The 17,168-nt window shown below is 45.9% G+C and overlaps 1 protein-coding gene across 3 annotated transcripts in view; it reads right to left on the bottom strand.

The window, feature by feature from the left end:
• TECPR2 (tectonin beta-propeller repeat containing 2) overlaps positions 1-17,168 on the bottom strand; it is an 879,235-nt gene that overhangs the window by 307,280 nt on the left and 554,787 nt on the right. For all 3 annotated transcript variants that reach the window (XM_069638097.1, XM_069638099.1, XM_069638098.1), the window contains one exon: positions 16,118-16,351. In XM_069638097.1, coding sequence (XP_069494198.1) covers positions 16,118-16,351 — 234 coding nt within the window. The remainder of the gene's footprint in view (positions 1-16,117; positions 16,352-17,168) is intronic.

The raw sequence follows: 17,168 nt of genomic DNA, 5'->3' as shown, positions 1-17,168 counted from the left end.
GTCCGTAGCCTTGAGCCATCCACGCCGCCTAAGGCACACGCCGTTGCCCAACTGGCGAAATCCAGTGTCGGCGATGTCCGTCGCAATAGTGATGGCGTGGTCCGACGCCACCTCACCTTCCTGTAGGATCTCTAGGGCATCCGCCCTCTTGTCGTCCGGTAGGAAGTCCAGCAGGGGAGCCAGTTTGTACCATAGCTCCCTGTCGTAGCGGGCCACGATAGCCAAGGCGTTGGCCGCTTTAATCGTCGTCGCTGCAGACGAGATGACCCTGCGTCCCATAGCGTCCAATTTCTTTCCCTCGCCGTCCGGTGGGGAAGTCGATGTGGAGGCCGCACCCCCCCACGCTTTCTTCCTGGCCGCCGCGGAGACGACGGAGTCCGGGGTAGGCTGCGCCCGGAGGCACAGGGGTGCCGCGTCCGGGACCCGGTACTTCTTTTCGTACCGGTCTCTTCTAGCTGGCGTCGTGGAAGGGTTCTTGAGGAGGGCGAGGCCCCCATCCCAAATGTCGTCCAGTAGAGGCACCGCGAGGACCGTCTTCCTCTTGGCCTCGCGCCGTTGATAAAGGAATCCTTCCTTTTTCTTCTCCTCAGGGCAGAGTTGGAAAAGCTCGGATGCCCTGGCGATCATGGAGTGGAACGATCCAATCTCGTCGGGCGGAGAGGCCCTGGTGGGAGGTGACGACGGGAGATCCTCGTCGTATACCTCGTCGTCCGTACCCGTCGCTGCCTTGTCAGTCTCCGTATCATCCCCTCGGGTGGACGGGGAGGAGGGCTGGACGGGTCGCGACGGCTGAAAAGGAGGTGGAGGGTGAATCCTTCTTTTCTTGGGAGGGGGAACACCCGAAGGTCCCGGTTCAGGATCCCCCGACGGGAGAGGCTCCTCCGTCGGCAACGGTAGTCTTGTCCTTATCTCTGAGCATAAGGACTGTATAGCCAACAAAATGGCCGCCGAGTTGTCTTGCAGCGCTGGCAGAGGGGAATCCGACGGGCGATCAGGGGCCCCGTCGGCACCCTCGACGCTGTCGTCGTCACCTGCGTCGGGATCCATCCCGACGGGCCAGTCTTCATCCACGCCAAGGCCGTGGCTTAAGACCTCGATCAGCTCTTCCTCTGAAGCCGAATCTACGACGCCCTGCCCCCCCTTTTTCTTCCCCGCCGGGGATTTCACGGGGGTCCTATCGATGGGCACAAAAGAGGACTCCCTCCGAGGTGGCAGGGAGACTCTGAGCCCCGAGGTCGCCACCACTGGTGTAGCCTCCACAGGCTGAGCCAGGGCCGCCGCGACAGTATCGATAGAGGGCTTGGCCGGATGGATTAAGGCCTTCACCACCTTAGGTGCGCTCACCGCCTTATCCTTGAGGGGAGGGACACTGCCTCGCTCCCCCTCCGATGGGGCCTTCGAGCTCGACCGGGGCCTCTCCAGGAGCTTCGCCGGGTGCTCACCCTTCCTCTTACCCGACCCAGAGCGTTGGCTCGTGGCTGAAGGTGCCGGGGAGGGTGCGCCCTGCCTGGCGCCGGTAGAGCCCGACCGTTCGGCGCTCCCGGTGCCAGCGGACTCGCGGTGCTTGGCCTTGTGTTGGACCCCCGTCGCCGGGGCATCCTCAAAGGTCTTAGAAGACCGCTCGGATTTCTTCCTCTTCTTCTCGCCTGACGGGCTCTTCCCTTCCAGCCAGTTGGCGAGACGTTGGTGGCGGTCCTTCATGGTCCGCTCCGACATATTGCCGCAAAACGCACAGTCCTTCTCCACGTGCGTCTTGTCCTCATGTAAGCAGTAGAGACAAAAGGAGTGTTCGTCCTCCTTAAAGACGTTCTGCAGCTGGCATCCAGGGCAGACCCTGAACAGCTTTCCGGGCGTCGAGCTTCCCTTCTCCTGGGCCATGTCCGGGCCTGAGAAGCTTCTGGAGTCCTCCAAACGTAGCTTGACGAAATCTTCACCCTTGAGGGGCGCAGACGGATCCGACACGGGTCCCCGTTGATCGGATGGAGAGTCGGTGGAGCTTGAGGCTCTTTTGACCGGAAAAAACAAAGTTTTGAGAAAAAAACGTGAAAAAATAGCACTAACGCTCGAGAGCAATAGCACGAGGATCCCAACACATGAACGTGCAGTAAAAATCTGAAGATGGCTGCCAGAGGCGGTGCTTAGGTAGAGGGCAGTCATTGGCTGTGGTCAGTATGACGCAGAGACCAGTGATTGGTTATTACTACGAAAGACAGATCAGAAACGAAACTGATACTGGTTTTTTCTTTACCGAGGATTCCCAGCCTGACGACGGGGAATATTCATGAGCATGTGAATCCATGCCAGACCCCATGCTGGAGAAGTGTGTCTCCATTCACGAGTCTTCCTGTGTCTTGTCTGCACGACCACCGCCCCAATCCACCCCCCGCCCCTTCAAAGGCAGTTCACACCGGGGTACTTGTGCTGCCAAGTGGAGCTGTCAGGGAGCGATAAAGGCCAAGAGGTGCCAAAGACCATGTACACTTCAAAGTGGTCTATAGAGCATGGGTTGTTGTTCCCATGTATACCTCCAGACCCCGTGTCTCCTGCCAAGCATCCCCCCTCACGCTGGACGGCCCCCTGCAAACCGCATAATGCCACGACATATACACGTCATTCATTCACAAACACACCCCTGTTTCGAATTCTTTATAACCCACTTCATATTTCTAATGAGAACTTCTTTGCGCTTTGCTAGTCAACCCATGAAGGTGCTGGTTATCTGCTCTTCGTCCCTGTGAACTTCCGTGACCACTTAGAGGAAACTCGTCAGTTTGCAACCTGTGAACTGCTCCCTGTTCTACGACAAGAAACTACTCTGATCCCTGCATCTAACTGTTTGTTCGTCAAGGTAAGGCCATGTACCATAATCATTTTGCGTCCAATTTCTTTTCGTTCAAGACAGTACATGCAAGTAACTAGTCACATGTTCTGAGTTTAGTCAAATTATTTTTCTATTTTTTTAAAGTTATTCAAATACGAACCTTGCATTGAACCTTTTATGCGTCATTTAATTTTTTAACACATTGGTATTCATAGAGAATTGTTGATCTTTACTTTTCAGAACTTTCCACAATGCCTGCCTGTTCCATTGGCGGTTACCCTTCGAAGACCCATAATAAATCTGAAGGTACTATAATGCATGTTTTCCCTAAAACAATAGATCAGATAAGAGAATGGGTCCGATATTGCGGATATCCACCGTCTGAGCTTGAAAGTAGAGTCCTAGAAGTCTTTGCGGACAAGAGGGGTGATCGATACCGCATCTGCAACAGGCACTTTAGCTCAGACATGTACTCCACATCATTGCTAATAAAGAAGAACACACCGCGAGCGAGGCGAAAATTGCTCTCAACCGCTATTCCCACTCTATTCGTCCACATCCCTCCACTGGTGAGTCAAGTTTACGTATTTATCTCTCGGCCTTGCGGTAGTGTGTAGCATTAGCTAACAATAATTTCCCCATTTATGTATCCACTCAATATGAAGGCGGAAGATTCTCCATCCGTGTCGTTATTGCAGTCATCAGCCACTTCAAGCGCCTATCGGGTAATCTTACTTGGCTATTCTGCCACTGACTTGTTTTAGGCATGTAAATCAATAGTTTTAATTTATCGTGTAATTATTTTACCTAATGGTACACCCTTGTACTCGTCCTCTAGTCTTTGTTTTCAGTTATAATTATTGTTATCCAAAATAATGCAAGTACTGTCTTTCAGGGAGATGCTGAAGAGTCCAACGTATTGACAACCGTTGATGTCACTCAGATGCTCGAGGTACGTTTCCGGACAGTTCCATCGATGGAGATCATCAGATCTTGCATTCTTGTAGCGTGATTGTTACACACAATGTTTCTTTCGTTTTTAGCCATTGATATGTCCTTCTGTCGTCGCCCTCCTACGTGTCTTCTTTTTTCAATATTGTGTTCATTACTAATGAAAGTCCTATGTTTCAGGGAGTCGATGGAGCATTAGTCCAAGAAGAAGGGGGAGCATGCAGTTACGGGTCGGCGCAACAGCTTGCAGAAGTGTGCACCGCAGTTACATCGTCCCTTGATGTTCTTATGCATTTCGAGGTATGGATACTGACAGTTCGATCAAGCGAAATCATATGACGTGATTACATCCGCTATACTTCCTTCTTTATTAACGCAAGTACTATGTTTCAGGGAGATGACAGAGCTTCTTCTACAAGAACATCACCCCTAGTAGTTGATGCAGATCTCTGGGTGGTGAAACTTCATACGATCAAGCAAATCGAATCATATTTACATATCCATTATTTATTTTAGACAACTGATCATTTGTGCAGGTCTATTTAGATGAGCCGTTGACGCCTGCACAAAGTTTATGTTCTTTTTAACAAAATAGAAAACCATACTAATGCAATTACTGTGTTTCAGGGAGTTACTGAAGCATCATCTTCAATAATATCATCAATGGAAGTCTATGAGGAGCCCGAGGTATGGATCTTGACAGTTCCATCTAACTAGATCAACTATGCGTGAATAACTGTCGTTTGAATGTTCTACACAAAGCGTTCATTCCTGTTTTGCTATTGAGATGTACGTGGGTATTGGTCCCCAAGTACATTTTGTGGTTTCAATATTATTATACATACTAATGAAAGTTCTATGTTTCAGGGAGTCGATGGAGCGTCAGTGCGTGATGGATGTGCTTATCATGAAAATATAGTCGTTGCAGCGCAAGAGGAAGTGGAGACATGCACACAAGAGTCGGAGCAACAGCGTCCTGATGTTGAAGTTCCAGGCAAGAAAGTTTCAAAGAAAAGAAAGCAAAAGAAGGTTAGTGTCCTGGTCACTATATTATGTTGTTTTTCACTGTTAATAGTTCAATACTGTAAGTTGTGTTTAAACTGAACATCCCTTTTCCAATCTGTCCTCTAGTTGGGAGTGGGTGTACGAACTAGATCTACACAGACAGTGAAGCGAACGAGAGATGTTGCTTGTCAAACCTTTTGGCAGGGACTTGAGACTGGAGATGCATCGTGCCAATGGGAAGAATATGAAGTGATTGACAACGGAGCTATACCACCACCAGCCATTGATAGTGAATGTCCTCCTGGTAGTTCGGATGCAGTCGGAGATCAAATTACAGAATCCACACCCGCAAAAACTAAGACCGCGAGAAAGTTGAAGAAATTGTTTTATTCACCCATCGCCGGAGAAGGAACAGATGTTGCGATGGAAGAGAATGAAGTGGACGACAATGAAACACCATCAATATCACTGAACATAGCGGAAGACGATATCAGAGATTCTACCTTTCATGTGAGTGACATGTCCTCAACGTTACAGGCCGAACCAGCTGGGATGCAGAGTGACAGTATAAGGAAAGAGGCCAAATTCATTGTATTCGATAGTTGTTTGATTGATATTATTATTCGGATGAAATGTGGGCATTCGGTTGGTGGGGAAGTATGTGGGGAGCCATTGATTAATGTGACTCGTGCAATTCGAGGCACTAACCTTAAAATACATGCCACCTGTACAAAATATCATCCTTTCTCATGGTCTGCACAACCCATGCTGGGACAACTGCCAGCAGGCAATCTACTTTGTGCAGCGGCTGCACTTTTTAGTGGTTCAAGTTTTAAAAAGTTAGAGTCTTTCTTTCAGTTTGTGGGAATCCATTTCATTGCGAAAACTCAGTTCTACAAATACCAAACCGATTATCTATTTTCAGCCATTAACGAAGCTTGGAGAATGGAAAAAATGTCTATTGATAGTACATTCGCGGGCAAACGGTTCAGGCTAGCCGGTGATGGACAGTCCGACAGCCCAGGATTTTCAGCCAAGTACTGCACCTACCACTTTCAGGACATGGAAAGTAAGGAAATTGTGAGTTCGGTGGTCGTGCAGGTGTCACAAAGCACATCCTCAGTGGCCATGGAGAAAGTTGGCTTTGTAGCATCATTGCAAGAACTACAATTGCGGGGAATGGTGATCGACCTGATAGCCACGGACAGACACGTTTCAATTGCCAAGACAATGAGAGAAGAGTACAAAAATATAAATCACCAATTTGACGTTTGGCATCTTGCAAAAACAATCAATAAAAAAATGTCGGCTGCAGGTAAAAAAAAGATATGCAAAGTATTTCACAGTGGTCCAAGTCAATCAGCAACCATCTTTGGTGGAGCTCAAAAACATGTGGAGGGTCGTTGGAAATTCTACTGGAAAAATGGCGGTCAGTAATGCTACACTGTAGCAACGTTCACCGCTGGACCACAAACCAACATTTCCACAATTGTGAACATGGCCATTTGTCCACAGAGGAGGCACGGAAGAAGAAGTGGTTGATTCCTTCATCACCCACTCACAAAGCCTTTGAAAAGATTGTATTTGATAAAACTATAACAAGAGATTTGAGGGGACTCACGGAATTCTGCCACACAGGAGATTTGGAGGTGTTCCACAATATGTGCCTAAAGTACAGGCCAAAACGATTGCATTTCGGCATGGAGGGCATGAAAAATCGGACTCTTCTAGCGGTCTTGGCACATAACCATAATGTTGGCCGTCAACAAAGTAGGACGACCGGAACTTTAGGGACGCTTCGCTACAATAAGGCCTTCACTAAAAGAAGTAAACAATGGGTGATCAAACCAGTGTTTGAGGATATGCAATATGAGTTTATTGAGAGACTTATTGTTGATGTCCTAGATAGGCACATACATGGAGTTGTGAACGAACCTGTGCAGGGGACAACTGCATTGCCACCCAACATTGCCTCTGTTCCATGTCCACCTAAAGCAGAGCTCATTGAGAAATACACATCACGGTTTAAATGATTGTAATTTGATTGTCTGTTCTCTCGAGTCTCCTCATGTTGCAGGCCCATTGAATATGTCTAGCTATGTATTGTGTAAATAAAAGTGATTGCTCAGTGTACATGCAATGTGTCTCTCCACCCTTGCCCCTCCCTTCACCGTGCAGTAGTGCGAACCACCCGTGTGTCACCTGTGACTTTGCTCTGGAGTCTCCTCATGTCGCAGGCCCATTGAATATGTGTATCTATGTAATGTGTAAATAAAAGTGATTGCTCAGTGTACATGCAATGTGTCTCTCCACCGTTGCCCCTCCCTTCACCGTGCAGTAGTCCGAACCACCCGGGTGTCACCTGTGACTTTGCTCTCGAGTCTCCTCATGTCACAGGCCCATTGAATATGTGTAGCTATGTATTGTGTAAATAAAAGTGATTGCTCAGTGTACATGCAATGTGTCTATCCAACCTTGTTCATTTGCGCATTAAATTAAACCAAACAGTAATATAAATCATTTTTCAAAAAATATAGAATGTCTCCGTATTTATGGTTCTCTGGGGCTGCAAAGCACGCAGACAAAATGCAAAGATGGAGTGTAAATTTCAAGTCCTGTGAGATGGCCTTACACTGAATGTAGCTAACTAGGAATGTGTGCTCGTTCAAAGTGAAGGTCAGCTGCTTTGATTTTTTGCTCGGGTGCCGGAATGGCCCACGACTCAGTATAAGGTTCTATTGTTATTTGACCTTGACAGGCCGGGACCATCCCGAAAGACTTCTTTTTGGGGGTGTGGTGCAATAACGTAAGAAACGATAATGAATAAAATTTCAGAAACGATAGCCATTTAATGTTCGTTCATTAGAAGAAATAACGTCGGCATAGAAGGAGTGGTATTTCGGGGCTGCCCTACGCACAGACACAATGGAAAATGCAAATATAATGTAAGTAACTCTTTAGATGAGTTTATACCGCAATTTAATTACTATACAGTAGCTTTAAAGACGGGTTAAGTTGTACTTGTTCGTTCTATGTGGCATATTGTTTTGTACCGCGCACTATCTTGAGGAGAACCATCTCCTTTTACGGAAGCACCTCAAAACCTTCCTCTTTGCTTCTGCTTTCTCTCTCCCTCTCCCCTGCTACAACTGGTCCACTGTCTGCGACCTCGGTCCTGGGCCCTTCCACTCTCCACCTGCACTGCCTCGCTGTCAACCCCTGCACTGGGGGACTGTCTCAGTATCCTACAGCCCCCCCTTCCCAGCACTTGTTCTGCACTTACCTTGCACTCGCCACCAGCTGGCCCTATGTATTTATTATTTTATGCTACTTACCTTGTACTCCACTTCCCCCCTCCCCTTCCCCTTGCACTTTTACCTTCCCCCTACCCCTGCACTTGCGCGATCTGAATGACACCTGGCCTAGTAGGATCGTTGTCTGTCTTCTCCTTGTTCCCCCCCCTCCCTGCCTCGCCACGCCTTGAAACACTTGTGTATAGGCGCGTTGCAAATGCCATATTATATCATATCAGTGACGAAGTGGTCCACTGGCGCTCAGGCGGCTCTGAAAAAGGCGGAGGAGAGGGGGTGGGTTACTGGAAATGACGTATAATACCCAGTTGCACTGTCCTAGCTATGAAATAATTTCCCGACCTAATATATAAAATGAATAATTTTAATAAAGATCTGATGGTGAGACTAATTTCATTTTTTATGTTTTTAAAACAGGTACATCCTTCATTATTGTATGTGTCACGAGTACCAGACACCGGCGGATGGCTTTTTCAACCGCCAGTTGCTTCTCCGCGTGAACAACGTTACCACCCTGACCATTTTATGGGACGATCGCCAAGTACAAGTATGCCCTTACGCGGTACTAACGGCTAGATGCAACATACAGACCGTTGTGGTGGCCTAGTGCCTCGTTGTTGGAACAGCCATGCGATTATCAGTGCGACCGAAGAGCTTATTTTATTGTAAACCAACACCCTGTGTACTGCACACGAACATCGCTTGCCTCAAGACAAACTATTTTGGATCGAGAGCAAAGAAAAATGCAAATCGCTGAATATTCTCTAAACATTTGATGTCCAATAAATGTACTTTGCCAAATGTACAATCTTGCCGTTTGCTTTTAAACCACAGTTTCATATTCCGAATTGTGGCACTGTATTGTGAGATGATCTAAGACCCTGTGTACAGCAAAGGAACATCGCGTGCCTCAAAACAAACTTTTTGGAACGTGAGCAAATAAAAATGAAAATCGCTGAATATTCTCAAAACATTTGATGTCAAATAAATGTACTTTACCAAATTTACAATCTTGCGGTTTGATTTAAAAGTAGAGTTTCATATTCCCAATTGTGGCGCGCTGTGTTGTGAGCTGATCTGTGTTGATTTCCGGGTTCTGTGTGGAGTCGCGTAGAAGACGCCTGGGCGTGTTTGCCTACGCAGCACAGTCACGTCACGGATAGAGGCGGGGAATATGAATGTTTTGATAAAGTCTGTTTCAGGGGCGGGGGATTTGATTTAGTGCCGCAAAAGCAGGTGAGCCAGGTCGATGGGGGGAAATGATAGGATTATCAGAAAATGGCGGCTGATTTCGAGTGCGTTAATGGACGAAAAGTCGGGTAAGGTCCATAGGAAAGTTTTCTACGATCTACCGAGTTATGCTTAAAAACACATGGCCGAACCGTAGGGACAATAAAAAAAAAGTCCCAGAACTATCCTTTAATGATGAGTCGAGGATATATGAAATAAAATATATGTTCACCTCACACCCTTACTCACCTCACAACATTGTTAAAACATGATGTTTGTGTTTGCTTTGGTTGGTTGAAAATACTGATTTCCTCTAAATGTTTTTTAAACTTTGAGTGTTTTTACATTTATAAATTAAAATGTTTATCTCTGTTCTTTCTGTCTTCACTTATTGATTGACATGAACGATAGCACTTGTTGCAACTAAACACATCCAGCACGTGTGTAGGCGGGTAGCTGTTGTGGCATTTTCTTTATATATATATGCTTGCATTTGGTCCTCTGCCACACAGCCCCCTAAAAAAAGAGGACTCTATAGTTCTAATTGTTTTGTTTACTTCTTGATTTGGGCCCCAGACCCTGGTTTCCCTCACTCTTCGGTTCAGCCCACTTCACTTAATAACTCGCCAAGTACTGCCATGACGAAGATGACTCTTAAAATGATTCTGATATGGATCCCAGACTTCTCTGTGGTTTTCTATTCCTGTCTCAGATAGTTGTTGTTTTCTATTCTCAACCGACTCTCTCAATCTTCACGCTCGGATTGCAGATCCTTTTCTGGTGGTCAGTGGTTTTGTTAGGCCACTGGGCAGAGTAAGCTTTCCTCGGATGCAGGACCATGTCGCTGCCTGTCTCATGTCCCTACCAGGCCTCCTGAACTTCACTGTACCCATCACGGCGATTGGTTAGCTGTCTGGTTCTTCCTGGGATCAGGCGTCTCAATGGCAGCACCAGTGTTCCTTCTCCCCCAGTCCATCTGGTGCTTGGTTTAGTCTGTGCTCCGCTTTTCTGCTTCGCAGTCTTGATGCGGTCACCAGAACGTCCGGACCACACGGTCGCACCACCGCACAGTTTGTCATGATTAGAGGGTAGGTCGCTTCTAGCTGGACCCTCCTGTGGACTTCCACGGCTGCTCGCCTGCGTCCGTTACTTTGCCTGGTTCTTCTCTGGACGCGATTTGAAACAACCGCGTTAGTTGCAGGCTGAAGACATGAAGTCCTTTTCCGGTATTCCTTGTATGACAGGCTCCACCCTGGCGCAACATCAACATGTGTAACTGTCATTGTCATGTCCGTCCTTATTCCTCCACGGGACACCTCATCCCAGCACTTGGGTCAGGCAAACCCTCAGGGTTCTCAAAGATCTTCTTCGTCCCAATACAATTGGTTATGTCAATCTTACATATGTTACAGAAGTACATGGGCCTACTCTTAGAGTTTGTGATGGGAGTGGGACTTAAGGAGTGAAGGAGTGTATAGGGCATGGGTGGAGGGTGGATATATCGTGTTCTCCTCACATGTTCTCCTTTGTCCCCAGAGGGGAGGTCTCTTCCCATGAGATACTGCCACCAAGTACCACCCCCACGGGGACTATCGGGTAACATCCTCACCATCCTGGTCTCAAGGAAAGGGACCCCGCCATCCCCGTGGAGAAGTGACGAGAGTAGTTGAACTGGCACACTACGTGCTTATGGTTGCCGTTTTGTAAATGCTCCTCCTTTTGTACGTGTGAGCAATGTGAAGAATTTGTTCGGAAGTGGCAATTAATCATTCTGTACTAATTCACGGTTGACTTAATTTCAAATCATACTAGAATTGGTCGGCCCCTGGTGACTGTTTTATTCTTTCTAATCATGTAAGAGCTGGATGGTTTGTACAAATGGAATAAGTATGTATAAAAAAACCTAATCGATTAGGTTATAAAAATAAATTTGAAATATATGACTTACCTGCGTCTGATTTCCATTGAGTGAAGGCCTTGAGGTGCTCCTGCAGTGACACCAAAAAGATTTCCTTCCAACGCGCCCAATGTTTCTTCAGAGAATGTGGAGTCAAGGCGTTGCAGGCCGTGCAAGAATCCCACCGGTGATCAACCCCCACACACTGTAAACAGAGAAAATGGGGGATCTGAAGCTAGGAAGGACTGCTCGCAGAAGGAACACCTGGAAAACCTGCTCAGAGCCGAGATACGCCAGGGAGTGAGGCGCCAGAGGGCAGTGAAAAGAAGAAAAAAACCTAGGGGAAAACCATGCGCAGCAAAAAAATGCAAGCGCTGTTCCAGTTAGGCCCGATCTGGTACGAGCGGAAAAGAGGACTGAGGTGAGGGACTGGGGTGAGGGGCTGATGGGTGGGGCTAGAGGGGCATGGGTCCTCACACGCTACAAATTTAAAAAGGTGAAGCATTTTTTACAAGGCAAAATGGTACCGATCGCGTCCCTGTATCGAGACGCCCATACAGTATGCTGCAAAGGTCCCGGGACGTAGGAGTAACAAGGTCACTGTAGATATCAAGGTGCCAAAGGCTTCTGCTAGCCTGTCCATATGCAGATTGCAATTTGAAAATGGAGAGAAGACCAAAATCATTGAACACTTTGAACAATGTGTGACGAATCCTTAGATGTCGTCACTTCTTCTCGAGAGGGAGCACCATTCCCATGAAGCCAGGGACGCGAGTCAGCTAGCAGATAGTCCACCTGGGGGTGGTGGTAAGCAGCAGGAGGATCTCATGGGGAAAGACTCCCCCTCTAGGGACAGGAATGACCATCTAGGGAGAACATGGTACAGCATCCCTCAAACACACCAACTTTCCTCCCCCTCCCCTCAGTCCATGAGGTCCACCTTCTCATCCCTCATTTCAATACCACAGACAGAGGGAGGGAGCACCTTTCCCATGAAGCCAGGGACGCGTGTCAGCTAGCAGATAGTCCACCTGGGGGTGGTGGTAAGCAGCAGAAGGATCTCGTGGGGAACGACTCCCCCTCTAGGGACAAGGATGACCATCTAGGGAGAACATGGTACAGCATCCCTCACCCTCCACCCACCCACACACCAACTTTCCTCCCCCTCCCCTCAGTCCATGAGGTCCACCTTCTCATCCCTCATTTCAATACCACAGACATCCATGTGTCTCTGCAAAACCCAGTACTTAACTTCCACCAGCAAGGGGAAGAGTAGGGACTATCGAAGAGACCATCCTTGGCTCATACTGGAACGAAGAAGAGCAAAGACTACTGAGAGTGAATACAGTGGGCAAATACTGGATGAGGAGGAGATGCAGAGCCCTACCGACTATTCCTAGAACCTCTAGTGAGCCTTCTAATGGTTCTCTAAATCCCATTGGAGAAGCACACAGAAATAGAGGAAGGACTACGTGTAAGGTCCCAGGTTGACCTCACCAGACCCCTTAGGCTCGCCCTCTCTACAATCTTTAATTTACAATTGCAGAGCTGGCAATCCTGGGGAGAAAGGTCAGGTTGCTGTGTGTCGCCCTCTGCTCTTCTGGACACTGACTGATGACCTGACTGCCTTTGCTAAGAGCTGGAATGCTGCATAGAGAACAACTCTGCTTCAAGGACTCCAAGATGTGTCTCACTTTTCTCTTCAGTACTTTCTTTCTTGGAATTTTGCCTAATCTAAATAGATTTAACTTTTTCCACAGGAATGCTTGTGCCGTCATCTCCATTTTACATTCTTCTTGACTTTTCTCTGCAAAGTACTTGGAAGTTGAATCTTTCATTTTTTCACACAAAACCCTTTTTTCACAGAAAATGTTTGCAAGTTCAATATTTTATTCATCTTTATTTGTTTATAGTTTGAAAAAACTTGAACAAAATTAAGATACATATCATATTAAATGCAAATATTTAATCAAATCACAATAAATACACACTGACACAACATTATTAATACTAAACTGAACAATACGAAAAGCACTCCCAGAAACAATGGTTACTCTTATAAAAAATATAAATCATTTAAGTAATCAAAGCACCTAAAAATATATTTAAAATGTTTAAAACACTTAAAAGGGATTTCCCAGTCTAAAATCTAAATGTATTTCTCAACTCCACATTTAATTCATGAGTTTGACAGTCGATTCCTACACATTCTGTGTGATGCTTCCTAAGTCCTCTTTCTCTTCAATTAACTGCTTTTACTGTTTCAAGGGATTTCCAAAGCTTTCCCAAGGACTTCCAAACCTAATAAAGGGCCATATGCAGTCCATTTGATTCCGAATTTAAGCAGTATATCCCAAAAGACTCTGATTTGATCGTATCATAGTTATACACTCCTCCTCCTAAAAGACACATATAAACGAAGCCAAGTATGTTGCACTCAATCATGACATGCTTTGCTGTTTTAAAGTGGTCAGTTAATTTACATAACAGACATATCCTCGTTTCTCTTGGAATTCACAATTGCAAGCCTGTGAGTATTAGTAGTAGAAGTTGATTATTTCTAAGTCTCAGCACAAAATTTAGTACAGCCGGGCTCAGACTTAGGAGCCGGTATACCTCCATTTTCATGCATCTATGTGTAACCTGTGCTACCGCATTATAATTCCGTAGGTTGGACAAATGGGTGTACATTTTAGTCCAATCCCACATGTTTGCCTTACTAAAGAGGGAAGCCTTTACTGAGTCAAAATTGGTCCAGGATTATGGCTGTGGTATCCAGTTAGTAGTTTGAAAACAAATATAAGTTTACGTTTTTAAAACTTTCCCTCGACCACCCACTTCGTGTTTGTAGTTTTTCCCCAACTCGTTAAGCAATGGGCATACTGGACTTCACATATAGTACCCCTTTTTCTTAAGCAACTGAGTACTTAATGGTACATCCCTAGCTCAAGTCTTAAGTACTCCATCAGGGTTGTATTTGCCAGGTTTAGGGCCTTGTGCCAAAATATACTCTCCAAACGATCCAGACAGCCAAGGCCCCTCATAGATAATACTTCAAGCCCATATAATATTATAGGACTATAACACTGCTTGTAAAGTGTTCAAATACCCTGAACTGTATAATTGTATAACTTGCTGTCTTAGTGGCACATTTTTTTCAAAGAAGCAGCATTAATTGGCATGCCTTTCTGGTTTTGGTCACTATTATTTCTGAATAGTGATTGTTATTGCTCATTTTAAGCCCCTCAATTTTACCCAATTTGGATATCATGGGCATCTTATACACCTGGTTTCCTGTTAGAAGCATGCATTTTGTCTCGGTGATGTTTAAACAAGTTTATTTTCATAAGCATATTCACATAACCCATTTAGTATGTTTCTCATACCACTGTGCTTGTGGTCAACCACCACCAGGTCGTCCACATAGAGCCTGCATCCAATAGTTTCCTTCCCTATTTTAGGTGGACAGGCGGGCCGGCAGGTCTGTTAGGTAAAGGTTAAACAGCAGAGGTGCCAGCACACGCCCTTGCTTGAATCCCAGGCAAATGCCCATCACACCATCATACTCCCTTCGTTATCCAGGCGAACTCTAACTTGGGGGTTCTTGTAGAACAGCAGTATTGCATACACCAACCATTCTGGGAATCCCATCTTCTGTAGCATATGCCACAGTTTCTCACGATCCACTCGATCAAACACAGCTTTAAAGTCAACAAAGGTTACGTATAAGGATGGTCTGTCTTCATAAACGGTCCGCTTCAATAACATATCCAACATCAATATGTTGTGGGTTGTTGCTGACCTGGTTCGAAAACCTGTCTGATATGTGTAAAGAACTTCAGATGTTTCGACCCAGCTTTGCTATTCCGTTAATACAAAGGTTCCGAACAATGTTCCTGTTACGTCCAACATGGACACCAGTTTGTAGTTGTCTGGGACTTTTCGGTTCCCTTTCTTATAAATTGGGATCAACACAGACTGCTGCCATCAGGACGGTATTTGATGCTCGACACAGATTTTCTTAAACAGAACCAAGAGAATTGTTGGCCATGCCTCAGGCGAATGCTTTAGAACCAGATTGGCCAGCCCAATTGGGCGTGGTGCTCGTAAGCTTTTTAATTTCACTGTAGCCTCAACCATACGCTTGTATGTGATTTTCACAGGACACCGTGCTCAGGGTGTGGATCAACTAGTGCGCCACAAGGGCCAATTTCATCGACTGATTTCAGGTAGTTCTCCCAGGTTTCTCTTTTTATTGGGTTTACGATCATCTTAGCCCTTTCGCCCCTGGCTTGTGATCAAATTTGCCATAGGGAATGAGTATTCCTAGATCTAAGGGCCCCCAACATTTGCTGCCACTGAGCGTTCGTAATAGAGGAACACCAGTGTCTAAGCCAATTATGATAGCCATGTTATTCCCTTTTTACCGAGGCCATTTGCTCCTGCACGGTTAGCTTGGAGAGCCTAATACTCCTTATTGTTCTTCATACTTTATGTTTGCTGTCCCAGATAACAATATCAAAATACTTTGAATGCCTTTTCTCGGAGTTTACCATACAATTACCCTTAATGGCCCAACTACAATCTGCCCACCACTTCAACCAATCCTCAAATTCGCCTGGGATTAAATCTACCAAGGAGTCCATTTCGTGGCAAGACGGTCGAAGTGCAACTTGCGATGCTCTCTGAAGGTTTGCTGTTGACCAATAATTGCGGTGTTCTGCATTATTTTTGGTCGAGGCCCCAATTTATCTTAAGTTAAGTTAGGTTTTGTCTTAATGTTCATTGCTAATAAAAGTCTATAGCAATAACAATGCCACCTGTGTGTCAGTCTCATCCTTTTGCACACTTATAAATGATAATCTGGCATGTTAAATTATATTTGAAAAATGATAACCTTACCGAGCTGCGAGAGGTCCAACCGTGTCCAGTGCATTCCAGTTGGGCAACTTTTGGACAGCGTCCTGATAAAGACTCGCCCGAAGGCATCCAAACCCCAGACAGCATCCTGGCAGGCTGCAAAATGGAGCATCTCTGCTTCTTGGGGCAGTTGCACTGTGGAAGGACGGAACTGCGGATTCTGATCACTGACACAGAACAGGTCCTTATTGCTCTGGGAAAGCCACAGAAGGCTTCCTGTGGAAAAATAATTAATCCTCTTGAAGTATTTGTACCATGACAATATACAATTAATTCTGCTTTTTATCCGGGAGCATATACAATGAAGTAGCTACTTGATGATGGGAAGGCATCTAAGGCGGGATTCATTTTCATAAATACGATCTTAAATCAATTTCAATGTTGAAATTTCTATTTGTCCTATAAAAACAACTTGGAAATTACTTACCTCAAAAATTGTTTTTCTGACAGGTAATCCTCCAACAGATTGCCCATCTTTGATATTCCATATGCAGCACCATTTGTTCTTAAACTGTTTCGCCACCCGGGGGGTTGGTGAGGGGAGAGGGAGTACAGCACATCACGTCGGCTGCACCTGGCACAAAGTCCCACCCCGGACAGGACATCAGGTTTACTATATATGGCTACTAAATATGGAGCTGCTGCACCCCACGACCAAGCCAGTCAACCATGAAGAGGAAGATGTGTATTTTTTCCCTACTGAGGTGAGCCGCTACCAAGGCCAGCAGCTGATGAAATGCATATTGGATGAGCCCTGAATTGGTAATGGTCGGACCCTACTACAAATATCTGGTATCTCCTGTGTTTGAGATGAATCAGCACATTGACGTACGCATTTTGGAGAGTCAGGGATACCAACCAGTCCTGCTTTTCGAGGGCCTGTAGGAGCGGGGCCAAGGTGACCAACATGTCCTTGCTCAAAATCATTAGATCTGGGATGGGACTAAGGCTGTTGCCCTTCTTCCAAAACAGAAAGTTAAAGAGCCTTTGCCTATTTCTGAATAAGTAACCAGTTCTATAACACCCTTCTCTA

The sequence above is a fragment of the Ambystoma mexicanum genome, chromosome 14, assembly GCF_040938575.1.
Source record: "Ambystoma mexicanum isolate Mex_15411 chromosome 14, UKY_AmexF1_1, whole genome shotgun sequence".
NCBI lineage: Eukaryota > Metazoa > Chordata > Amphibia > Caudata > Ambystomatidae > Ambystoma > Ambystoma mexicanum.
Note: the sequence above shows the minus strand (reverse complement) of the source record. Positions and strands in the feature narration are given on the sequence as shown.